Source organism: Hermetia illucens, chromosome 6, assembly GCF_905115235.1.
Source record: "Hermetia illucens chromosome 6, iHerIll2.2.curated.20191125, whole genome shotgun sequence".
Lineage (NCBI taxonomy): Eukaryota > Metazoa > Arthropoda > Insecta > Diptera > Stratiomyidae > Hermetia > Hermetia illucens.
Window position 1 is genome coordinate 45,803,897 of NC_051854.1, and position 27,829 is coordinate 45,831,725.

A 27,829-nucleotide genomic window follows, 5' to 3' on the forward strand; every position below is an offset into this window, starting at 1 on the left:
ATCGTGACATTGAATCATCAATAAAATGAATGACTGCTAACATAGCCCATTTGAAACCCGTTGAGGTCTTACTGTTCTAGATACCTGTCTCGATATCGAATCAACCCCTTCTGAACTCTTGTATGAATTACCCCTGCCAAACTTACCACAGAAAATATTAATAATGAATTTAAATCTGCCTTCTCAAGGTAACTCTAATGCCAGCATAAGCTGGGCAACTAATCAATCACTACCAACCAAATTCTAAGTTTGCTTGTTCGTACGCATTTGCATTCTCGACGCAGTTGCTATGCTTTCCGCCCTAGAAAAAAAAACTAGCAAGGCACCTACAAAACTTCTGATTTTATTTTATTTAATTTATTTCGGATAACAGCATGTTTTTACAACGCAAATTCGCTTGGACCCCCCAGTGTTGGTATTTTTATACATCCAGTGCGGGTATTTTTATTCTACGATTTGAAGGTGACTTTTTTGACTTGTAGCTAACAGAGGCGCAACAATACATTGGTGTAATCCAAGGTAGTTCAATTAAAACACAAATATATGAGGAAAAACATTTATTAATAAAAAAAAATCAAAAAAATAAACATGTGTTTACTCTGAATAATATCATACAAAAAATAAATCGAAACTTTTAGCATCTCTTTCATCATTTGGTAATATTTCATGCGTCTAGACTATGTTAATAATAATAGTTACTGCATCGTATCCTACTTTGCTGTTATGGAAACATATTTATAATACAAAACCGAACAATTTCCGATAAAATATCAACAAATTAGTAACCGAAGAGTGAGAAGCTTACGTCAACAATTAATCGTAGTCTACGAATAAGAACATACTTGAATATCTTCAGTAGTTACTTTAATTCTGGATGCGCGGTAAATAGAATTAATACTTAAGTGTCTAAAATTAATGGGAGAATATCGTCATTATTCATTATTATTGAGAACATTTCACATATATATGTATATATATTCGAGACTTTGACTATGTTTAGTCCAACAGTTTCATCCCTATTTTTACTTTACAAAATAAATTCATTATAAAAAGTCAAAGGAAAATATCTATCGAAAAATCTGAATGGAGTTGGTGACAGCTTTGCCAAAGTGTTAGTTCGATATTCGGGCGCTCAGTGGTTCCCGTCTGCATGTTAATGCAATAATAAAATAGTAAATTCGAGTTATCCTTGTTGAAGGAGTATGTAGAAGTAAAGATTCGAAAATTGTCATGTGTACGTTTATATGTTTGCGTGTTTAATCAGTTTTGAGATTGTTCAGTCGACAGAATGTCGTGGCAGTTGGCATCCACATGCGTTGCATCCATTCTGTTTTGTGCATTATGATTTTTGGCCGGAAGCAACTAAAATTACTTATTTAATTATTGTTTCATAATTGCTTGAATTTCTGTTGTTTTTGGCACAAAATATGAAACTTACGAAAACGGGATAGTATAAATTACCCGAAAAAAATATGGAACACAAATTTCATGCGGTTTACAATTTGGCATCTTAAAAATATTCATCAAAATAAATATTGTGCGGCACATACAATGAGTGTATGCGAGGAAGATACTGAGCTTAGTGCTTCAGTTAAGATCGATGTATTTAAACTGCAACTTGTTCGTGGTAACGTTTGCTAGGCTCTGCGTTTTGTGAGATGCACCAAAAAAGGAAAGTATATAGTCCGGAGCTCTAAGTAACTGTTTCTGGATTTTGAGAACCAAAACTCAGTTATTATTGATAAAGGATTTATCTTGTTCCCGCAATAGTATTTAAACGTTCGTTACTGTGTAGTAACTTTAAAGTTTCGCGTGAATCGAGGTTTAAAGTCAATGACTCAAACTAGGACGAATTTAGGCCAAATTCTTCTTTGGTATTGCCAAATTTGTAGCTGGGCATTTTGTATTTGCTTTTTTTTGGTAAATTTAACGTTCATTATCAACACTACTCGACATCACTCTACTTAATATTCTTTTGAATCTTACAAATATTACGGCGACAGATCAATATTATTAAATATGCTTATCCTCTAAGACATCCCATTGGTGATGTATCTGATCACTTACTTGGCATTTAATTTTGTATATAAACTATAAAGTGTTCAAGAACAGGACAATCATCGCATTAAACAAATTTGAAAATGGTAACTTTGTACTTCGTGGGTTTAAAGGATAAAGCCTACATGGACGGCCGAATAGGAAAATCAAACCAAGTTCGAATGAATGCCACATCACCAACAGGACTCTGATTCCACTTTTTCTGAGATAATATTACAAAATATAGAACATCCCAAAATATTAGTCGTTCCACTTGAGTTTTCAGAGTACAAATGGTTAATTGATATTGAAGATAGCTTCCAGCGAACCGCCGCTGCGGTCCTCGAGCTAGTTTACCATTTCATATGAGATCAAGTTAAGTTGTTTTCACAATGGGTGACAATGACTATTTCTGGTACAGTTAGAGAGCAATTTAATTGGAAACCACTTGTACTTGAAGAAGTGCAAACTTTTCATACTTTCCTACATCTAAACATACAATATTAATGGGAAGATCTCTAGTTAAAATGTCATTTAGCCAACAGTAATATAGATTTCTCCTTTATGTTATAAATTATTAAGTTTCCACTAGATATATTTCATGTTTCATCTCCTGCTCGCACAGTTATAAATTGAAGAATATTTGTTACGTCCAATTTACGATTGCATTTGTGTACATGCAATCTCTTTGTTTCGTTCTTTATAAAATAGTTTTCAAAAATATAAATATTGTGTATTTGATTCATTCCTTTGTTGATCCACTGCAACAGTGCTTTATTTTCGCTGTTTTCATTTGTAGCAAGTTTGTGTGTTGTACAGTTGCATTGCGTACCATTGCGTTTGTTGCGCTCACCAAATTCTTCAAGTTCGAATTTCGAGACAAAAAAATCGTTTACTGATTCTAGAAATGTACTGTGCTTACTTTTTCCACTGATTCCAGGATAATCTTTTTCTACAGCTGTTTCAAAACAAACTTTTAAGTATGTCAAACTTTATAAAAATCTACAATCGTTTAAATTGCTTCAGCATACTCGTATTAAAGTAAACTTGTACGGTTGGCATCTAAGGATCTAAGCGTAACAGAGAGTTGGATGACACGTTTTCAATGGAAAGAATTCACTTTCAAACTAAATAGCTTGGAAGTTATTCAAGTTAATAAGTCCTAAGGAAGAGAGATAAGAGTTGACCTCTTTCTTCTTTTTTTTTTATCCGAAACTATTATGGCTCTTTAATGTGTTTTTTTATGAAGCAAAGAAAGTAGTTAATGATGAATCTAAGCTTTGTAGTGATCATTGTTTTTGATTGCGCAACACAACACTAGCGCAAAAACTAATCCAAAGAACTCGAGGAGGATGATAGCGATGATTATTCCCAACAGGATTTTCCAGTGTTCGTGAATAGTTTTTACCAACTTATCCATGCAGCCCTAGAATAATTTGAATGAATTTAATTTAGAAATAGCTCACTAAATTCTAGAAAATGTTTTTTTAAATTTTATCTCTATTACTTATTTCAAGGCGAAAAAAAAATTAAATTTTCCAATTAAGAGGAAATTCAATCAATAGCTTTTATGAAAACACATTCTAATCTTAGAGGAATCAAAGGAATTTTGTTCAACTATATATATAAAAGAAAGTGGTGTTAGTTACACTATTTATAACTCAAGAACGGATCCGGCAAGAACCGATTTGGCTGAAAATTGGTGGAGAGGTAGCTTAAAACCAGGAGACGGACATAGGATACTTTTTATCCCGTTCGACCGCGTTTCCGTCAAGTCACTATAAAACGTGATATAACAAAAACGCATCTGACATGGTATAACAAAACGCAAATGACAGCTAAACGTAATTTTGTCTTTGGTTAAGTATGGTAAAAAATTTGACAATTATAAAATTTATAGCTAAACGTAATTGATAATATCATCAGTAATTTGTTTTCTCTTTGAATCATCATTAACAATGACGCGACCAAGACGATTGAATCTTTCCCGCCAAAGTCGTAATGCAAGAAGAATACGAAACATTGCGAATGAAGTGACTGAAGAAGTACAAGGAATTGCCTGTGAAGAGCGCCGCGTTAGTATGGCTTGACTTCGTGCTTCTCAATCACAAGAGCAAAGCGAGGCAGCCCGTAAAACGGCTCGGTTGGCAATGCGAAATCGTCGAGCGAATAACAGAGATCAACAAGTAGATAATTTTCGACGCACAAGAAAAGATTTATCAAGTGCTGATTTGAATCGAGCAGCGTTTCGATATGATCGACGGCAAGTGTTCGAAACGATAACCACGGAAATTAACGGCGCAGACCATCACTGGCAACGATGGTTATCAACCGTATCGCCGTCGATCACCCGATGATAACGGTCGAACTGTCACAACAAAATTGAAAAGAATGGATTTCGTTGTCGACAACAGTTGGATTGTTCCATATTCGCCACTTATTTTCAAAACGATCAAGACACATTGCAACGTTGAGTATTGCAATTCAGTAAAGTCCTAAAAATACATTTGCAACTATGTCACGAAAGACAGCGATATGGCGGTTTTTGGCATCCAATCTTCCAATACCAACGATGAAATTGCGCGCTGTCAAGTTGGTCGTTATGTGAACTGCAATGAAGCGATTTGGCGTATATTCGCATTCCCTATTCACGAACGTCATCCTATTGTTGTGCTTTTGGCGGTGCACCTGGAGAATGATCAACGAGTATATTTCACGGCTTCAAATGTTGTTCAACGTGCTGAAACACCTCCAGCGACGACATTGACCAGTTTCTTTGCGATCTGCCAAAGCGATCCGCTTGCACGAACTTTGCTTTACTGGGAGGTGCCACGTTATTACACTTGGAATGCTTCATCGATGAATTTTCAACGAGGGAAACAAGGCAATACGGTTCCTGGTTATCCGGATGTGCGTTCTACTGATGCTCTTGGTCGTATGTATACAGTTGATCCAAAGAATGATGAATGCTTCTATTTGCAGTTGTTGCTGGTAAATATGCGTCGACCAACGTCATTTGAGGGACTACGAACTGTTAATGGTAGAATATTCCCAATATATCGTGCTGCAAGTGAAGAATTCAATTTACTAGAAAACGATGCCCATTGGGAGCTTCAAGTCAGATACGCACATTATTTGCAATCATCATTTCGACATGCTTTCCATCGAACCCATCTAACCTGTGGCATACATACAAGGATAATATGTCAGAAGATATTTGACATCAAATACGTGTCAGTTCCAGAAATCCCGATCTTGAGATGAATGAGGAGATACATAATCGGGCTTTACTCTTGATCGAAGACATGTGCTACCTTATGTGCGGTAGTTTATTAATCAGGTTAGGAATGCCAGCGCCAAATCGCGAAATGAATGACGCATTTAATCGAGAATTGGAACGGGAACGTGAATATGATCACCAGGAATTAGATTTAGTGTTTCAAACGAATGTACCACTGTTGAATCCCCAACAAAAGGAAATTTATGATACATTAAAGAAGGCAATTGATGATGGAAATGGTGGCTTATATTTCCTGGATGCCCCTGGTGGAACTGGTAAAACATTCCTTATGTCATTAGTTTTAGCCACTGTTCGTGCGAGATCCAACATTGCGCTTGCGGTTGCTTCTTCTGGAATAGTAGTCACATTGTTAGAAGGATGCCGTACCGTTCATTCAGCATTAAAATTGCCGTTAAATCTTCAAACTATTGAAGAACCAAAATGTAATATTTCAAAAAACTCCGCAATGGCCAAAGTTTTATCAACATCGAAAATCATCATCTGGGACGAATGCACAATGGCGCATAAACGTGCATTAGAATCCACTTAACCGATCATTGAAAGATCTACGCAATGACTCGAGATGTGTTAGAGGTGCAATGATTTCAGTGTCTGCCGATTTTCGCCAAACACTCCCAGTAATTCCAGGATCAACGGCTGCCGACGAAATAAACACTTGCCTCAAATCAACGAATCTATGGCGCTATGTGAAGAAACTCCAGCTGACAACAAACATGAGAGTTGTATTGCTTACTGATACATCTGCTGAAGATTTATCTGAACAATTGTTGATTATCGGTAATGGTCGATTACCTGTCGACGAATCGAGCGGATTGACTTCATTTCCTCAGAATTTCTGTAACTTTGTCTCATTGAAAGACGAACTTATTAACAAAGTATTCCCAAACATCATTACTAACTATAAAAATAATAAATCGTTGAGTTAGCGAGCAATTTTAGTGGCTAAGAACAAAGATGTAGATGACCTAAACTACATATTTCAGAATGATATCATTAGAACAATGCATTCATTCAAATCCATTGACTGTGTAACAAATAAAGATGAAGCCACCAACTCCAATTGAATTTTTAAACTCCTTGGATGTGCCTGGCTTGCCACCGCACAATTTACGCCTAAAGGTTGGCTCCGTAGTAATCATGCTTCGAAACATAAACCCACCAAAACTTTGCAATGGTACGCGTTTGGTGGTAAGTAAATTGATGAACAATGTGATTTACGCGACGATACTCAAAGGAAAATTCGAAGGTGAGGAAGTTCTCATTCCGAGGATCCCGATGATCCCAACCGATATGCCGTTTGAGTTTAAAAGACTTCAATTTCTGATCCGTCTTGCATTCGCCATGACCATTAACAAATCACAAGCTCAATTCTTGAAAGTTTGTGGTCTGAATCTGGAAAATCAATGTATTTCACATGGTCAATTATATGCGGCATGTCCATGGATCGGAAGACCATCTGCGTTGTTCGTTCTTGCGCCTGCTAATAAAAACAAAAAATATCGTGTAGCACAAGGTGCTTAACTGAAGAGGGCAACCTATTAAAGAATCATTGAAATTAACTTAATAAAATCAAAAATCTGCTTAGTTTTTACCTCAAAGGCGGAGCAAAGTTTGCAGGTGGTCAGATTTGCTATTTGCTCCAGTTTTTGTTAGGAAAAATATGCCAATTTTGTGTATTGCCTAGCTTTCTTTTCCATTCAATAGAATTGCCAAACTGTAGGAGGCATTCCTCGAATTTTGCCAAGTGGTAAGAAGTCACAGACTTCGAATCCAAGCGCGACCATGAGCAATTATGTCGCGGCCGAGGCGCGGATTTTGGAGGCCTCACCACATTCATACCTCCCCATAAATACATCTGTAGAAAGCATGCTTTCCGACTCAGTGGAAAGCTGGCATTTAGTGCCTACAGCGAAGCTAGCCAGAAAGGAAAGTACGGTAACTCTCAATTTGGGAGAAACTGGAAATCCCGTCCGCGGTACTACCGCCCAAATCTACCTGCAAACGAAAGAGGAAGGCTCGGCAGAAGGGAACTTCGGCCACTAAGGAGGGGGGACGTTAGACTGCCTGTCAGAACCTTCTCCATCACCCTTACCGGAAAAAGCGGAAGAAAGGGAAGTTGATGACGTGGACACTACTGGTTTAACGCCGGTAGGAGGAAATGGATCCAAGCGGCCCGGATACCGTGAACCTGGAAAGGCAGAAGACGCAAGGAAGCGGAATCTCCGGCGGAAGGTGAGGATAAACTGGAAACACCGGTGGTCAGAGTCACCCTAGTCAGTCTTATCAATTTCGTCGCGATATCGACTTCTCTCATGGCCGTGTACAGTTTTACCTTGGTTATCATAGGCGATCTTGAAGTCGATGAAAAGATGGCGCTACTGGTGGCTGGTGGATACTGATTCCAATAGTTTTTTCATCGCTTGCCGCACAGAGGAAAATTTGATTTGGTATGGGCCAATGATGTTGTGGATGTATGGGGCCCAGGAAGGTGGCGGAGAATATATAATAGATAGTACTCAGCAACATAATACCTCTATAGTTGCTAAACTGCGTCATATCCCCCCTTTTTATGTATGGGAAAGATAATGCCCCGTTGCCAGTCGCCAGGTGTTGATTCGCTGTCCCACACCTTGAACATCAGTTGATGAACCGCTTGGTGTAGTTAGTCGCCTCCATATTTAACCACTTCGACTGTAATTCCACTAGCTCCTGGCGATTTATGGTTTTTACGCCGATGAATTGGCAGTATTTGTCCGTCGTCTTCAGTTGGCGGGACATCCAACTCGCCGATAATTTGGTTGTTGAGTAGTTCATCAAAGTACTCAATCCATCGCTCCAATATGCCCAGACAGTCGGGAAGTAGATTTCTTTTTTTTTTGTTTCGGCTGGATGAGTATCGAGGTGTATAAGGCTTCATCCTGCTGCCTTGTTGGTAAAACTTCCACGCCTGGTGGGGTTGCTTCCTGTACTTCTCGAGTTCACAGGCTTATTGGTTCTACCAGCCTTCCTTTTTCTGTCTGTGAGATCGCATTTCCACTCAGAAGAGTGCATGATAGACTTCTATCCGTGCCGGCGTTGTTTGAGGGTGCAGCACTGCCAGCTCCATTCTGAGGTTCTCAAATCATTATATAGCGTATCAAGCTATCTATATTTCGGACGGCCTTTTAGTCGTCTCCTATTCACTATGATCTTCAGGGATAAAAATTAAAGTTCTGAGGTAGGAAAATCGTAAAGAGCCCTCAGTTAGCAAACAGCTTGGTCAATCAGGATGTCGTTTAGACAGAAGTTACATTTATTCCAGTAAAACTAGAAAGTACCGTCTCCATGCACTCGGGAAGGGCGATCAAACCTAAATCCACAAGGAACTCATCTGAAGTGGCTCTTGCTAAAAAGGTTTTTGCGGGAGGTTACTTGGTGCCATAAGGAACTGTGGTAGCCCTCTAAAAGCCACTTAATTTGCCGTTGATTCCTGGAGGGAGTTTCATAGTACCCGTATCACAGGAAAATTTCTTGTGGGGCAATTGGTGGTTACAACTTCTAACTTTTGGGAAATACTCTTTAATTGCCGCATAGATATTGCAATATTCACCCTTTTGAATGATAAGTTTGCACTCGATGTAAATTGGAACCATGTGACTTTAATTATGGTCATACATTCAATCTTCGTTCGAATAGCACTGTCGTGCCGTGCCAGGACATTGGATGCTATTCATATAGATCGACATATATTTTCAATTAATCTTTATATTAAGTTTGGTGGTCAAATGGTAGTATAGGTCCCAGGGCGAAACGTGGATCGGTACCCACTATGGAGCATAAACCCTGGGAAATGCCTACTGAACTAACACCAACAGCTCTACTACCAAACCCTATCTCCACCTCCACGTGGTGACCGCTGGGAGCTCTTTCTTAACGAGAAGCTGCAGACGGAGGAGGATGAAGGCGAGTCACCCGCGCCTAAAAACGGGACAAATTGTATCAACTGGTCATCCAGGTTGGGTAGGGCTGACAACCCTACACGGTAAACAACCTGTTACGAAGCCACAACAGGAGCCTCGGACTGGACGGATTACACAACGACGAACCCGGCAACGACAACGGAATAACTATTTGCGCATTTTCTCATGGAACGTGCGCTCCCTGTACACAGATGAAGCTGATAAGCAGCTAGCCGATACCCTGTCCCAATATAGGGCTGATGTAACAGCGTTACAGGAGATGCGTTGGACAGAGACCGGTTTCCTGGAGAAGAGCCGCTACATCATATATTATAGTGACCATCCAGTAAACCATGTGCTTGGAGTAGGTTTCTTAGTCAGCCAAAAAATTAAACCTGCTGTTATCGGCTCTGTAAACATAAGCGAACGGCTATGCACTCTGCGCTTGCGAGACAATTTTAGAAATATAAGCCTCATTAACGTTCACGCCCCTACAGAGGAGACTGCAGAGTCAGAGAAGGATACCTTCTACGAGGCAGTAGAAAAAAAAATCATACCTGGGGGTTTTAACAGCCAAGGAGGGAAGGAGCCCGTATTCAGGCGATACGTTGGCTCCCATAGCTTACACGCAAATACAAATGATAACCGACTGCGATTAGCAGGGTCACATGAAATGGTGGTTGGAAGTATCTGGTTTGTGCGGAAAGCGGTCCACAAACATACATGGGCCTCTCCAGACGTCATTTAATCCGTATGGATGAGGATGATCCAGCCCAGAAAGTCTATAAGGGCAATATCTATGGTAGAAAAAGAAGTCGAGGCAGACCCTGCCTGAGATGGAGCGATGGCGTAGGTCAGCACGCCAGACAGCTTTTAGGCATATCGAATTGGTGGACCTTGGCGCAAAACCGGCATGTCTGGAGTTCCTTATTAAAGCAGGCCTAGACGGGATACCGGTTGTTGCGCCGTTGATTATGATGAGTATCACACGAAATGGTTGTTGGAAGTACCTGGTTTGCGCGTGCTTGTCCAACCTCTCCAGACGGGACCACTTTCAACCAAATTGACCACGTGTTGATCGAACGCCGCCACCTCTCAGCCTTGATGAATGTCAGAACATATAGGGGGGCCAATATAGACTCGGATCACTATCTCGTTGGCATGGTGCTCCGAGCTCGAATAACAATACCACCTAGAACCCCTCTGACAATGAGGTGAGAGTTAAGAATTCACAACACAGCCCTCCGCGACACCTATAAGAGGGAAATGGATGCCGCAATAACCGCAGTCAACACAGGACCTGGAGATGAAGCATCAACAAATGGTCTTCACAACCACCTGAAGAACGTTATCATGGATACGGCTACAAACATACTTGGCCCCAGCCGCAAAAGGAGTCGGAACGGCTGGTTTGACGATGAATGTAAGCTAGCAACGGAACGGAAGAATGCCGCATACCGAGTAATGTTGCATTCTCAAAGAACGCGGCCACGCGCAGAGACTTATCACGAACTCCGTCGAGCGGAAAAGCGACTTCACAGACGGAAAAAGGAAGCCTGGGAGAACCAACAAGTCTGTGAACTAGAAAAGTACAGGGAGCAACCACTCCAGGCGCGGAAGTTTTACCAACAATCCAACAGGATGAAGCCTTACATACCTCGATGTTCATCCTGCCGAGACAAAGAGGGAAATCTGATTTCCCACAGAATGGGCATATTGGAGCGATGGGTTGAGTACTTTGATGAGCTACTGAACAACCAGAACATCGGCGAGTTGGAGGTCCCGCCAATTGAATACGACGGACAAATACTGCCACCACCAAGTTTAGGAGAAACAATCCGTGCAATTATCGACTAACAAATCATAAGTCGCCAGGAGCCGATGGAATTACAGCCGAATTAGTTAAATATGGAGGCGATCAGTTACACCAAGTGGTTCATCAACTTGTGCTCAAGGTATGGGACAGTGCCTGACGATTGGCAACGAGGCATTATCTGTCTCATACATAAAAAGGGAGATATCACACAGTGCAGCAATTATAGAGGTATCACGTTGCTGAGTACCATCTATAAGATATTCTCCACTATCTTGCTAGGCCGGATAGCCCCATACGCCCAGAACATCATTGGCCCATACCAAAGAGGCTTCACTCCAGGCAAATCAGCAATAGATCAGATTTTCTTTCCGCGGCAAGCGATGGAAAAACTGTTGGAATATGGACAACAGTTGCACCATCTATTCATCGACTTTAAAGCCGCCTATGATAGCATGGCCAGGGTAAAACTGTAGACGGCCATGAAAGAATTCGGTATCCCGACGTAACTAATAAGACTGACTAGGCTGACCCTGACCAATGTGCGAGGCCAGATAAAAGCAGCAGGATGCCCTATCATGCGTCCTCTTCAACCTGGGCCTTGAGAAAGTGATCCGTGATCCTGAGGTAAATGCGAGGAGTACGATCCTCTTTAAGTCCACCCAACTACTGGCCTATGCTGATGATATCGACATTAGGGGAAGAACCATCCGAGACGTATAAACTGCCTTCATCCAGATCGAGCAGGAGGCAATAGGCGCGAAATCTTGGGCTGCACATCAATGAAGGCAAGACAAAATATATGGTGGCAACGACAGCACCGAAGACGAACCAACCAACAACATCAAACCGCACTGGTAAAACAGGAAGAATAAGGATAGGAGAATACAACTTTGAAACCGTTGATAATTTCTCCTCTCTAGGGACGAAAATCACAACCGATAACAGTAAGATGATGAAATCCGCGGACAGTTGTTGTCAGCCAACAGAGCCTATTTCAGCTTACAAAAACTGTTCCGCTCGAAACGTCTTACCATAGGGTCAAAGCCCTTACTGTACAAGACTATGATCTTACCAGTCCTCATGTATTCCTCGGAAACTTAGGTTCTTAGCAAGAAAAATTGCGAACTATTGGCCGCGTTCGAGAGAAGAATCCTCCGAAGAATTTTTGGCCCCCTACATGAGGATGGACGATTCCGTAGCCTCCACAATGACGAAATCTATGAGTGATACCATGACCGTACGGTTGCGGATAAAATCCGGCTCAACAGGTTACGGTGGGCGGGCCGCTTAATCCGTATGGATGAGGATGATCCAGCCCGGAAAGTCTATAAGGGCATTATCTATGGTAGAAAAAGAAGACGAGGCAGACCCTGCCTAAGATGGAGCTATGGCGTAGGCCAGGACGCCAGACAGCTTTTAGGAATATCGAATTGGTGGACCTCGATGCAAAACCGAGATGTCTGGAGTTCCTTATTAAGGCAGGCCTAGACCGGATACCGGTTGTTGCGCCGTCGATGATGATGATGATGATAAGCAGACTAGGTTTGACTATCAAATAACATCAGTCTGCCAACTGCAACAGCAATAAATATTTTTTCCTTGAACTCTCATTGATTGGAACACGAAATTACAACCCATGGAATATTGGGAGTATGGATTCACCTCGTTTCCATCTCGCAAATTCTTACAGATAAACGGACAACCATATTTCCACCGTAGATATTTCTCAACAAATTTTACTGAACCATAACAAAGCTATTCTAAGCTCCGCAATAAACGACCACATCACACTGCGTATAAATGGTGGATGAAAGAATATAATCTCATTGGGATATAATGGGATACTACTCAGATGGAAAGATTTGTTGCTACGCTTCAAGGTAAACGTTTCTTTACAAGATTTTTACGAACCAACGCCGTACACCCTAATAAATATCCATTCAAATATCTATATTTCTAACATTGTTATGATTACCTGGCGGTATCTCATTTACTGTAAAACTCACCTCAGTATATAACGCAGGATTAATTTTCGCCCCGATGCCAAGCTTCCTCGACACTTCGCATGTAGTCGTATCAACCTCTTCCTTGCAGCAAGACGGTGGGATTTCGAAATTAATCTTTACATTGGACAATTTCAAATCGAAAATATTCGATTCGCCTTTATTGTTGTATTTCGCCGAAGCCCAATCATATGGTCCATTAGCGCCACAGCATTTCATCTAGAAATTCCATTCAGTTTGTCACGTTTTCTGTAATTTATACATAAATGTAGAAAATCACCTGTCGTTGGAATGTATCGAAAGCAAGTGTTCGGCTCGTAATCACATCATATTCATTCTCAACTGTATGCTTCACAGATGCTCGAACCATATCATCTAGTTTGTCACTATTGTGGAATGCCCAAGCTCCAGCTGCGATTTCCGCTACAATTATCACCAGCAAACAGCAGAAAAACTTTAAAATAGAAATTGCATGCAAATTTGCCTGTGACCAAAATTTCATTCGCGATAAATGATTCATGAGGTCTTACCGATACAAGTAAACATTGTGACTCTTTAAAGGCTCCACAACAACCCAAAAATGCAACTATCAGCATGAGCGCTCCTACGGCCAAGAATATATAAAGAGCAATGTAGTAGTGGTTGTCTTCTTGCGTCATGGAAAATAGGAACGTTGGGTCCGTAAGCATCCATATCGCGCAAATGATTATGGCCAATCCAAGAACCTAATTAAGTAAAAATATATAACATTAGTGAACTCATTACATTTTTTTCATATGAAAAATATGATAAATCTGGATTTTCTTTTCAAGAAAAATGAATATTGTTTATATTTTATAGACAGCTTATAGAAAGCAGTAACGAACATTTTAATTAGAGCCATCTTAGTGTTTTTATCCAACTGAAAATGAATTTGAACTTTTAAGGTTTAATTATTGACCCTTTTTCAAGTTTATGAAATTGAGCCTGCGTACAAATGATATCTATTTCTTATCTTCTTCCGGTAGTTTAGCCAATCACAATTACTCACTGATTTTGGAGAGCTTTGGTTACGTCGTTATTAAAATAAAAAATAAAAATCTACAGACGGTAAACCGATTTCATTAAAGGCTTTGTTTTAAACAAACAACAAGTTCTAAGTAGCCTTTTTTGTCGATAAACAGTACAAGCAGCTTTTCACTCAATTTAAGCCCATCACGGAACAAATATGTACGATTCATAAGTAAGAGAACTGGTGACGAACTAAACAATATAAATTTCTTTTAAGATCTTCTCGATAATAACTTAATCCCCTCTAAAAGGTTTCAGAAAATTTAAAGTGTAAAGTTATTCATCAAAATCGATATTTTCACCTTCGGCTGCTGGAACATGTTCCCCGCACTGTTTTGTGTAAAACAAAACCTTATTAGAATCGATTTAATGTCTCTCTGTCTGTCAAACCCGATTTGCTCGAAAACGACTGGACCGATTATAGCGAATTTTGGCATTGTTGTGTTTAGTCTGAAGGGGGGCTCCCCATATAAGCAAAAGAGGAGTGTTCATTTGGTCATACCGGGTATCAAATGAAGGGTAATTAGTACTTTTCGAAATTGATCCTACTTCTGATATCGGGTGCAACATAGAGGAGTGAGGACTCTATATATATGCCCCGAAAAGTGTAGAAGGTTTCGTTTTCAGAACCTATCCCTCCGAAAAATCTGGAAATAAATAACAATGGTTCTCTGAGTGAAATTATGCGGTGTTTCTAACGATTAATCATTTGAAATAATAAAAACTTGTTGTTTCTTTTTCGTTGGTGTGAATATTTATTCTTGCAAATACCGATATTTCGGGAACCACTTGTTCCCTTCATCAGTGCTAATTTCAGTTTACAAAAACTGTTTCGCTCGAAACGTCTCACCATAGGGTCAAAGATCTTCCTGTACAAGACAATGATCTCGTCAGTCCTTATGTATTCCTCGGAAACCTGGGTTCTTAGCCAGAAAAATTGCCAACTCTTGGCCGCGTTCGAAAGAAGAATTTTTGATCCTCGACCCTCTTAGCAGGTTGGGGTGGGCGGGTCACCTAATCCGTATGGGTGAGGATGGTCCTGCCCAGAAAGTCTATAAGGGCAATATCTATGGTAGAAAAAGAAGACGTGGCAGACCCTGCCTTAGATGGAGTGATGGCGTAGGCGTGAACGCCAGACAGCTTGTAGGGATATCGAATTGATGGACCGTGGCGCGCAACCGGAATGTGTGGCGTTCCTTACTAAGGCAGGCTTAGACCGGATACCGCTCAGTTGTTGCACCTTTGATGATGATTTTATTTTAATAAGCATAGGCCGATATTTCGTGTAGCACTGAAGAAGGGAATAAGCGGTTCTCGAAATATCGGTATATGAGTATTAAAGTAAAATACTAGCAAAAAATTTTCGACAAATTTTGTCCGTTATTCCTAGATCAATTCCAGCCGATTAAATTAATGCCTGTTTGAAAAGTTCTTTTCTGTGGGGAAATGTACAGAAGTTTTCGCTTAACATAAATATACGTGCGTGTCTTCAAAATTATCCATCAGTTCGCGAGTTTTCAAACCTCTCGAGATTGGCGGTGGCAAAGTTGCAAGCGATTTAAATAGCTTCATCACGTTACCAAGTAACTTTTGCGCAATTTTACCATCAAAAGAAGAACTAATTGATCACGTTTGTTGAAAACTACTAAAATCATAATTAGTTAAGAGAAAGCACAATTTTCTTCTTTTTCTTCAGCCTTTGTCCCGTTCACAAGCAGAGTCGGCTCGTCGTGATCGGTTTCGCCATTTGGCTCTATCGAATGCCTGATCTGGGTTCAATCTCGAGGCTTTCAAATCCCCATCTAGCGTATCAAGCCACCGTTCCTTAGGTCTGTCTTTTGGTCGTTTACCATCGACTTCGATGTTCAGACCAATCTTGGCAAGTGAATTCTCGTTTGCACGAATTGCGTGACCATACCATCGAAGACGCCTCTCTCGCAACTTTTCCACGATTGGTGCAACCCCATAACGATCGCGGATATCCTCATTTCGGATGTGATCTAAACGTGTAACGCCACTAGTCCAACGTAGCATCTTCGTCTCCATTACCGCGAGACGCCGTTCATTATCTTTTATGGTCGGCCAACACTCAGAACCATAGAGAGCGACTGGACGGACGACATTGCGGTAAATTTTAGATTTGAGACGTTCGTTGATACGTCGATCACAAAGGACACCAGTTGTGGAACGCCACTTCATCCTGGTTGCGTTAATGCGTGAAGCAATTTCATAACGCAGCTCTCCATTGGCTGATAGCGTTGACCCGAGGTATTTAAATCGCTCAGTTCTGAGCAGATCACTGCCGCTGACAGTGATTGTGCCTGTTTCATGGGGATCGGTCGTCAAAAATTCAGTTTTGTTTAAATTCAATCTGAGACCGTGTTGCATGAGGCGATCACTCCATTTTTGAACAAGTTGCTCGAGATCATTTTTGCTATCAGATGCTAGGAAAACATCATCTGCATAAAGCAGTGGCTGCATCATCTGCATAAAGCAGGGCGCTGGACGTTGGATATCCCGTGTGACGGTGTCCATAACAAGGACAAAGAGGAGTGGTGAGAAGGCACTTCCTTGATGAACTCCAACAGAGACACGAAGCGGTTTTGATACACCCGCCATACTTCGAACTTTACTTTTCGGATCGTGGAAGAGCAATTGAACCCAGCGCACGAGTTCTTCTGGCACGAAGTGTTGTCGTAAAGCATACCAGATGAGTTCGTGTGGTACACGGTCAAACGCTTTCTCTAGTTCTGGATCTAGCAATGTAAAGAGAGTGATGCTTCTCACGGTGTTTCTCTATGAGTAACCGCGCAGGTTGTATTGCGTCAGTAGTTCCGCAGTTCTTGACAAATCGGGCTTGATTCACGGTTATTTCAACCATTTCGCGAATACGGTTGTCAAGAGTGCGTTCAAAAATCTTCATGGTATGGGAAAGTAACCGGATCGGACGGTAATTTGAACATTCTGCTGGGCTACCTTTCTTTTTCCATGTTGGAACAGTGGTACTTTCTTGCCAGTCAGATGGTGTTCTTCCTTCCTGAATAACCTGGTTAAAGAATTCACTGAGTCACAGTGTTGGGTCCCAGCTCTTCGCTTTCCAGAGCTCAGATGCGATGTCGTCAGGTCCTGTTGCTTTCCCCGATTTCATTTGTTTTATTGCCTCCTCGACTTCAGTTGCGCTGACTGGTGGAACTGCTCCAAATGTCGGCAATGATTGTGGAAGTGGAGGATGAGCAAATTTTTCAGTTGAAATCTGCTCGAAGTATTCTCGCCATCTATCCGTTGCGGCTCGACGGTTGGTAAGCAAAGTGCCGTTCTTGTCATTAACACAACAGAAGTGTTCGATATCCTGTGTGCGTTCATCACGGCTTTTAGCAAGTCGATACAGATCTCTCTCGCCATCCCGAGTGTCCAGTTTATCGTAAAGATTTTTGAAATGGTTCGCTCGGGTGACAGCGACCGCTTTCTTTGCTTCCCGGTTGGCATTCTTATAAATTTGCCAATTAGCAGGCGTTTTATCGTCGAGAAATTTGTGGTAGAGGCGTTTCTTTTCACGATCCGATCATGTTGTTTGTAACGACATTGGATGCATTTTTTTGGTCGGATAGGATTTAGCATAGTAGAATAACTCCAACTATACTCTATTTATCTCTTTCCCTGATCTCAGCATTTTATTTTTGTTTTACTGAGGATAGTACAGAGTACGTTGCCTCAAACCCTCCTCCTTTACCTGAGCTTGGGACCAGCATACTATGTTAATAGCACCAAAAATTGCAAATGTTGATGAAATGAATTGGTGTCATACAAATTCAGTATTGTTACGAATGAAGAAGACGCAGTCAATTCGAAATCTCAATTCACCAAAACTTTGCAATGGAACGAGACTTTCGGTGAAAAAATTAATACAAAATTTGATCGAAGCAACAATTCTCACCGGCAAAGCAAAAGGAGAAGTTGTACTTATACCACTCATTCCGTTAATACTTACAGAAATGCCATTTAAATTGAAACGGTTTTAATTCCCCGTGCGTTTAATCGTTGTGTCAAGTGTGTGGTGTGAATTTGGAGGAATCGTGCTTTTCTCTTGGGCATACGTAGAGTGGGAGCACCAAACAGTTTATTATAATTTTTCTTGCTAAGAACCCAAGGCTCCGAGGAATACATAAGGACTGGCAAGATCATAGTCTTGTATAGTAAGAGCTTTGACCCTATGGTGAAACGTTTCGGGCGAAACAGTTGGCTGCCAAAAACCGGGCGCGGATTTTATCGTCGTAGCTGTTATCGGCTGTAATTTTCGACCCTAGATAGGAGAGATTACCAACGGTCTCAAAGTTGTAGCCCCCTATCTTTATTCTTCCCGTTTGACCAGTGCGGTTTGATGTTGTTGGTTGGTTGGTTTTTGGTGCTGACGTTGGTACCATTTTTAAGGTTTTGTGTGAAACAAAACCTTATTAGAATCGATATCTGTCGGTCACACTCGATTTATTCGGAAACGGCTAGACTGATTGTCATGAAAATTGGTGAGAGTATGTAATCTGGTGTTCCCGTTACATGCAGTAAGTGGCGCCATTTTGTGTTAAGTTTAAGGGGGGCTCCTCATACATGTGAATGGAGGTTGAAATTTTTTTTTTCATAAAATGTGGCCATGTGGGGTATCAAATTAAAGGGAAAAGTTAGTACTTTTCGAAACTGCTTCCATATTTGATATCTAGTGAGAGACCCACAAAAAGTGCAACAGGTCTCGTTCTCAGAACCCAACCGAAAAATTTGAAAAAAAAAAACACAGTGGTGCATCTCTGCCAAATCTAGGCCTCAAAATACATCCGGTTCCAATATCTCCACAAATAATTATAATAAATTATCTGATTACATATTTCATTGTCTCTAGTCATTTATTATGACTGACGAGAAATACCCTTTGTTCCACCCTAATAAAAGAAACCATCAACAGCACCTTAATATCATTTTCTCAAACTCATCTCAGCTGGAAATCATACAAATATACACTTTATTAAACAACGAAAATGCAGGATTATAATTACATGATTATGATTAGTTATTTACATGATTACGTGATTGCATGATTACAATCATAATCACGAGAGCTTGATTACAATTATGTAATCATGATCACGAGTTTCCCCGACTCTGTTTTTAAGACAATGAACACCCTTCTTCACACTAATAGGAGGTCACCGAACCCAAAAAGGTTGAATTTAGTCTTGTCGCAAAAAATTGAGTTAGGAGGTGGTTAGTTGTTTTAAGTGAAAGATTTGCCTTTAACATTTTTCTGGGGAAATTTTCAAAATGTGGAGGCTCTCGTAAAAGTCTAGTTGGCGTTGCCCAACGGCAATTGGTGTCCTTGCTCTATTATAACTGGCAACCGCGGACTTTATGTGGCCTCCTTTATGTGTTCTAAACACACACCTGGTGTGGACTAGCCATTTTGTTTGCCTTACATAAATCTTGTCGCAGTCTGGGCAGGAAATCTTATAAATCAGATCATCTGAAAGGACCCGCTGCCAGATTCCGTTAAAAGAATGGAAAAGGTTCTGGCTGAATGCAAACCCATTATTAAGAAAGCAGCCGAACTGAGAATGCCTAACCCATCTCTGCCTAGAATCAAATGGCTCTCCAAAATACATAAAAAAAGCAACGAGATCAAAGAGATAATAGCAGCAGCGAATTCACTGATCTAAAATATTGCGAAGTGGCTCTTGGAAGAATTCAGTTGGTTAGATCTTAAAATTGGAAAACGGGTAGTGGGAAACAGCAAAGAAATCATTGCCAGACTCAACGAAATACTAGTATCCTTCACGACACAAAAACTCATCCGAATGAAGAAAGAAGGCTAAACTCTATAGAAAACTGACCTTCACATGCATGAGTGAATCCTATTTCACATTCAGAAATAAATTTTGATAAAGAACCTCCGGGGCAGCAATGGGCAAACCCCTCTCACCGCTGATATGCGAGGTATTTATGGAGAACCTGGAGACTGAACTCGAGGAGGCTAGGACACTCCTGAGATTCTGGATCAGATATATGGACGATGTATTGGCAATCATCAAAAGGGAAGAAGCAGGAACGATCTTCGAGAAACTCAACTGGTCACACAGGAACATCAAGTTCACCATGGAAATCGAAAAGGAAGGAGAGAAACCGTTCCTGGACTGAAAAATAATCCGGGAAAGAGGAGATTTTAAATTCGACATCTACAGAAAACCTACCCAGACACAACAAACCATCCCATACACCGAATGACCATGATTTCCACCATAAGATTACGGTATACAACTTTATGATTCACAGGATGATCACAACACCGCTCAACGAGTAGAGAAGAAATAAAGAAATTAACTTCTTCTTTCTTCTTTTTCTTCAGCCTTTGTCCCGTTCAAAAGCTCGGTTACAATCAGTGAAGGAAAAAAGAGTATACTGAAAAAAAGCGGCATTTATAAGATCTCCTGCCCAGACTGAGACAAGATTTATGTAGGCCAAACAAAATGGCTAGTCCACACCACGGTGCATAAAACAGGCCGAATCCGCTAAAAATAAGAATAACCCATACACGGTTGCCAGACATATAATAGAGCAGGAACACCATTTGTCGTTGGACAACGCCAATATTTTGAAGGAAGTGAACGACGTTAAAAAACTAGAGCCTTCACATGTCAAAAATTCCCTCCGCTAAACATTAACATGGGCAACAATTTTTCCACCTTGATGAAACTTTTAGGAAGGACTGGGAGAAGAAAAGAAGCATGATTAAGATATTATAATTAGAGAAATATCTATAAAAAACCCAAATTGTAAAGAAAATTTTCAGAAAATGAAACACTAAAAGAGGAGGGTTGGTCCCCGAAATACATATTTGTATACATTACAGAATACTTTTAGCCAATAAAAAGGAAGATATCTTCAAAGGCAAATCTTTTATTCAAAAAAATACCGGTTTTCCAAAGGACTTCTGACTTATTAATAAACTCTTGAGCGTATTCAACCCATTTTTTAAGGTTTTGTGTAAACACAAAACCTTATTAAAATCGGTTTACTGTCTGTCTGTCTGTCTGTCCGTCACACGCATTTTTCTCGGAGACGGTTATAGCGATTGACACCAAATTTGGTAGAAAGGTGGGAACTGTGAACGCTCACGCATGCAGTGAATTACATCCTTTTACGTCGAATTTAAGGGGGGTCCCCATACATGCAAAAGAGGGGTGTAAAATTTTTTTTCATCAAATATAGTCATGTGGGGTATCAAATGAAAGGTCTCGATTAGTACTTTTCAAAGCCGATCTTAGTTTTGACATTCGTTGGAAGAGTGGGGAGCGCGGGGGGTTGAAAGTGATCACTTCTTTAAGGGGGCCATTCTCAGAAACTACCAAACCGAAAAACCTGAAAAAAATCAGGAGGCTGCCACTGTATTGTGCCTGGGCTCCGAAATACCTTCCATGCCGATATCTGTTTAAATAAAGTTAATAATAGTATATTACTACCATTTTTTGTAATTGGCTAGAAACCCCCCTTAAGTTCATCCTAGTACCATGAAATTTTGCAGTGATATAGGCTATAATGTAGACCATGATCTTACCAGTTTGGTGGAAATCGCACTATTACTAACAAAGTTATAATACCTTAAATTTGCTGCTTCTTTGAAAATTGCAGACTATGAATGTCAATATCACCCGAAAGTGGATACTCTCACATAATATATGGATATATTACTTGTGCATACGTACGTGGATATATTACTTGTGCTACGTACAAAGAAATACACAAAACCTTTCGTACCTGAAGCGTTTAGCTTCCGGTTTCCCGACTTGTTAAAGTGTCAAAGGGGTAGTATATGTCCCAGGGCGAAACATGGATTGATATCCACGATGGAGCATAAACCCCGAGAAATGCCTGCTGAACCAACACCAACAGCTCTACTACCAAACCCTATCCTCCTCCTTAGCCTACATCAAAACACAAATGATAATGGACTGCGGTATATTCAATTAGCAGTGTCCCACGAAATGGATTTTGGAAATACCTGGTTTGCGCGGAAAGCGGTCCACAAACAAACGTGGGCCTCTCCAGACGGGGCCACTTTCAACCAAATTGACCACGTGCTGTTCGAACGTCGCCACCTCTCAGCCTCGATGAATGTCAGAACATATAAGGGGGCCAAATAAATTCGAATCACCATCCTCTTGGCATGGTGCTCGGAGCTCGAATGACAACCCCACCCAGAATCCCCTTTGACAATCAGGTGAGAGTTAACACTGAAACCATTCACAACACAGCCCTCCCTAACACCTATAATGGGGTAATGGCTGCCATCATAACCGCAGTTAACAGAGATCCTGGAAAAGAAGCATCAACAAATGATCTTCACAATCAACTAAAGAACGTTATTATAAATATGGCCACAAACATACTTGGCCCCAGCCGCAAAAAGAGTCGGAACGGATGGTTTGGCGATGAATGTAAGCTAGCAACGGAACGAAAGAATGTTGCATACCGAGTAATGTTGCATTCTCAAAGGATGCGGGCACACGCAGAGACTTACGAACTCCGGTGCGCGGAGTAGCGACTACACAGAAGGAAAACGAGAGCCTGGGAGAACCAATAGGTCTGTGAACTCGAAAAGTGCAAGTAGCAACACCGCACCAGGCGCGGACGTTTTACCAACAAGTCAGCAGAATGAAGCCTTACACACCTCGATGCTCATTCTGCCGAGATAAAGAGGGAAATCTAATTTCTGACAGAACGGGCATATTGGCGTGGGGTTGAGTACCTTGATGAACTGCTGAACAACCAGAACATCGGCGAGTTGGAGGTCCCGCCAACTAAAGACGACGGACAAATACTGCCACCACCAAGTATAGAAGAGACCATCCGTGCAATTCATCGGCTTAAAAATCATAAGTCGCCAGGAGCCGATGGAATTACAGCCGAATTTTTTAGATATGGAGGCGACCAATTACAGCAAGTGGTTCATCAACTTGTGCACAAGGTATGGGAGAGCGAATCAATGACCGAAGGTTGGCTACAAGGCATTATCTGTCTCATACATAAAAAGAGAGATATCACACAGTGCAGCAATTATAGAGGTATCACGTTGCTGAGTACCATCTATAAGATATTCTCCGCTATCTTGCTAGGCCGGATAGCCCCATACGCCCAGAACATCATTGGTCCATACCAAAGAGGCTTCACTCCAGGCAAATCAGCAACTCATCAGATTTTCTCTCTGCGGCAAGCGATGGAAAAATTGTTGGAATATGGACATCAGTTGCACCTTCTGTTCATCGACTTTAAACCAGTCTATGATAGTATAATAATAATAATCTTTGGCGCAACAATCCATATTGGATCAGGGCCTTGAAGTGTGTTAGAGCACTTCATTCAAGACCGTAACGGTACACTACAGCACACTGCAGGAGGCAATGTGGTCAGCATTGCGCTCGCCCGAGATTATTACCCTGATTTGACTCAGGTACACATTCACAACTGGGTCAACTGACATCTGACGTTAAATCATGATACAAAACCCACTGCCACCAGTGACATTTGAACCGCGAGCTTCCGTTCGAGAGCCTTGTGCTCTAACCTCTAAAAGAACCTTGTACTCTAACAGCTATCCGGACACGATAGCATAGCCAGGGTAAAATTGTACACGGCCATGAGAGAATTCGGTATTCCGATGAAATTGATAAGACTGACTAGGCTGACCCAGACCAATGTGCAAGGTCAGATAATAGCAACAGGATCACTCTCAAGACCATTCGACATCAACAACGGTCTACGACAAGGGGTGCCCTATTATGCATCCTCTTTAACCTGCATCTGGGGAAAATGATGCGTGATGCTGAGGTAAATGCTAGAGGTAGGATCGTCTTTAAGGCCACCCAACTACTGACCTATACTGATGGTATCGGCACCAAGGGAAGAACGACCCGACACATACAAACTGCCTTCATTCTGATTGAGTAGGCGGCGCGAGATCTTGGGCTGCACTTCAATAAAGGCAAGACAAAATATATGGTGGCAACGTCAGCACCAAAAACCAACCAACCAACAACATCAAACCGCACTGCTAAGACAGGAAGAATAAGGATAGGAGAATACAACTTTGAGACCGTTGATAATTTCTCCTATCTAGGGTCAAAAATCACAACCAATAACAGCTACGATGATGAAATCCGCGCACGGTTGTTGTCAGTCAACAGAGTCTATTTCAGCTTACAAAAACTGTTCCGCTCGGAGCGTCTCACCATAGGGTCCGAGCTCTTACTGTACAAGACTATGATCTTACCAGTCCTCATGTATTCCTCGGAAACTTGGGTTCTTAACAAGAAAAATTGTTAAACTCTTGGTCGCATTCGAGAGAAGAATCCTCCGAAGAATGTTTGGCCCCCTACATGAGGATGGACGATTCCGTAGCCTACACAATGACGAAATCTATGAGCGATACCATGACCGTCCGGCTGTGGATAAAATGCGGCTCAATAGGTTACGGTGGGCGGATCACTTAATCCGTATGGATGGAGATGATCCCGCCCGGAAAGTCTATAAGCGCAATGTCTATGGTAGAAAAAGAAGACGAGGCAGATCCTGCCTAAGATGAAGCGATGGCGTAGGTCAGGACGCCAGACAGTTTTTAGGGATATCGAATTGGTAGACCTTGGCGCAAAACCGGGATGTCTGGGGTTCCTTATTAAGGCAGGCCTAGACCGGATACCGGTTGTTGCGCCGTTGATGATGATGATGAAAATCTTACTCTAGATTTACCACTGCAGGATTTATCGATTGAGGAAAAATCTTCTTTTTCTTCAGGCTTTGTCCCGTTCACAAGCGGGGTCTGCACGTCGTGGTCGGCTAGGCTTTTAAATCCCCATCCAGCGTATCAGGCCACCGTTGTTTCGGCCGGCCTTTTGGTCGCTTACCATCGACTTCGATGTTCAGACCAGTATTGGCAAGTGAATGCTCGGTAGCACGAATTGCGTGACCATACCATCGAAGACGCCTTTCTTGCAACTTTTCCACGATCGGTGCAACCCCATAACGACCGCGGATATCCTCATTTCGGATGTGATCAAATCGTGTGACGCCACTAGTCCAACGTAACATCTTTGTCTCTATCACTGCAAGACGCCATTCATTGTCTTTTATAGTTGTTCTGGGCAGATCACTGCCGCTGACAGTGGTTGTGCCTGTTTCATGGTGATGGGTCGTCAAAAATTCAGTTTTGTTTAGATTCAATCTGAGACCGTGTTGCATGAGGCGATCATTCCATTTTTGGACAAGTTGCTCGAGATCATTTTTGCTATCAGATGCTAGGAAAACATCAGCTGCATAAAGCAGTGTGTGGACATAGGATGCCCCGTGTGGCGATGTCCATAACAAGAACAAAGAGGAGTGGTGAGAGGGCGCTTCCTTGATGAACACCAACAGAGACACGAAGCGGTTTTGATACACCCGCCATACTTCGAACTGTACTTTTCGGATAATGGTAGAGCAATTGAACACAGCGCACGAGTTCTTCTGGCACGAAGTGTTGTCGTAAAGCATACCAGATGAGTTCGTGTGATACACGGTCAAACGCTTCTAGATCCAAAAAGGCAATGTAAAGAGCGCGATGCTTCTCACGGTGTTTCTCCATGAGTAATCGCGCAGCGTGTATTGCGTCAGTAGTTCCGCAGTTCTTGACAAATCCGGCTTGATTCACGGTTATTTCAACGATTTCGCGAATACGGTTGAGGGAAAATGCCTTAAAAACATTGAGGGCATTGGTCAGTACTCAAGAGGAATGCTTTCATTATATTTAATGATCAGCTCATTGGAGGGAGTCCAGAAAATGATAAATGATAACTTGAAGTGTCCAAATTTTTTTTTTAATTGCGATAAACGCTCACTCTATTCAGCGCATTTAACCCAAATCGGATCATTCTTAGTGCGCCGAATAAAGCCTTCAATTTCATGCAAATATAATGGAATTATTTGTTCACCTAAGATATTTTTTTAAACACATTTTAAAACGTTTAGTAGGAAAAGTAGGAAGAAAATCAAAGGGAAACGCGTGGTAGATGGTGACAGCGAAATAGGCACTCGAACAAGAAGTTCTCCTTCTCATAGAGTTGGTTGTAACCATTGCTTAATAAACTGTTCGAAGGTGCTCTGAGGTGTGTGATAACGAGTAATGAGGAAGAGAGTTCCTATTTTCCGAATTCTTGTGATACAAAACGACTAATTGCACAGCATCTTCTAGACATCAAGTTCTGCACTGCACGTCCCCAATTTGTTAGCGTTGTGTTTAGGATTCAACAGTGCCATTTAAGCTCAAACTGGTTTCACTTGGAATTAAGGCATTTGGAAACATTCGTGGTTGATTTCCATATTTCATAACAAACTGGCTCGCATTCAAATGGACTTTCCCCAACTCGAGCTCGCCGAGGCCCATCGACAGCACAACAACCTCAATGAGATGCATGTGAATGATGGGGCCTTTCGTGTGCTAGCCTCGAACTCAAATGACCTGGAAATCTGCGTTTGAAGGACTTTCCCACGAAAATAGGACAACGTGCTCGCAGAACGAAGGCAGGGGAAGTGGTTGCCTTGCTCCCTGGAACTAATGTTGCCGTAGACGGGACTGGCTTCAGAATCGTGTGATGTGCAGAGTTCCCGTACTTACTGTGCTCCGCGCACATGAGTCGTGCAGCAAGAATTTCAGGCCATGCCCTTGAGCAGTCAATCGCAGCCAAAGCCATACAATAACAAAGTCGTAGTACGGAAGCGGACCCCTCTCTCTGAGATGCAGCAACCAAGGCCTTGCGCGAAATCAGAGGCCCTGGCGGGTGTAAACACGCCGTCCATTGAGGCTTCTTCCACAAAGTGTGGGCGCCCGCCGTGCATTAGGATCGGGTTGCCACCGCACCATTCCGTTATCCGCGTATCAAATTCGTCGTGCTCCGTCTAGCAATCGCTTGGCGGCCAGATGGGCGCTTCTCGTGTTTGTGTCACATCGCGCATGGCTATTTTCGTTCCGTGTAACAACCATCCATCGTCGGGAAGCGAGCGCACCACCACAGAATACACATTTTCATCTCTGGCCGCGGGTGCTAACTCCAAGGTAGGCAAGGCAACAGCTTCCCACTCGCCAATGACGTCACATTTTTTCATAACAAATCGTCTGCGATTTGAATTCACTCGAAAAACATCCGAAAAAGGGCAACTGACTTCAGGTGTTCGCGGACCGTGCTGAGCCCGCCGCGAACTCCCTCGTTTCACTAACTCCACCCGCACTACATACTAGCCGTACCCAAAATAGCAGGTTGATGAGGACCATCAGGTATTTGATGGCGCTACAACATCCTTTTAGCCCCATCTTCTCGGCCGTCCGGATCCCACTCGACTTTTCGAATCGCTCGGCTATCAACTGCTCGCACTGTACGGCTCAACCGTTTCACTTTCACTTCACCAGAACACTCAGAACATAAATAAATGCCGCCCGAATTTTCCACCGAACTTCCACACACGCCTCGCGCACTGGACCAGCTTTGGACTTCTTCGCCGTTCCCGTCCTCGTCGATGAGTTCTGCTCTTGCTTCTCCTTTGCCTAAACAAAATCCAAAGATGCAATTCGAGACTCGAATGATTTGCTCTGCTTCGCATGGCTGGTATTGAACGTATTCGA

General features: G+C 41.8%; 1 protein-coding gene across 1 annotated transcript; it reads right to left on the reverse strand.

Moving 5' to 3' along the window:
• Positions 1 to 542: 542 nt before the first annotated feature.
• LOC119658858 (CD81 protein) lies at positions 543 to 27,742 on the reverse strand. The gene is made up of 5 exons (XM_038066611.1): positions 27,455 to 27,742; positions 13,626 to 13,820; positions 13,376 to 13,549; positions 13,099 to 13,314; positions 543 to 3,463 (listed from the first exon to the last, which is right to left on the reverse strand). The coding sequence occupies exons 1-5, from the start codon at positions 27,518 to 27,520 to the stop codon at positions 3,311 to 3,313; spliced, it is 804 nt and encodes a 267-aa protein (XP_037922539.1). The 5' UTR covers positions 27,521 to 27,742; the 3' UTR covers positions 543 to 3,310.
• Between the last annotated feature and the right edge of the window lie 87 nt (positions 27,743 to 27,829).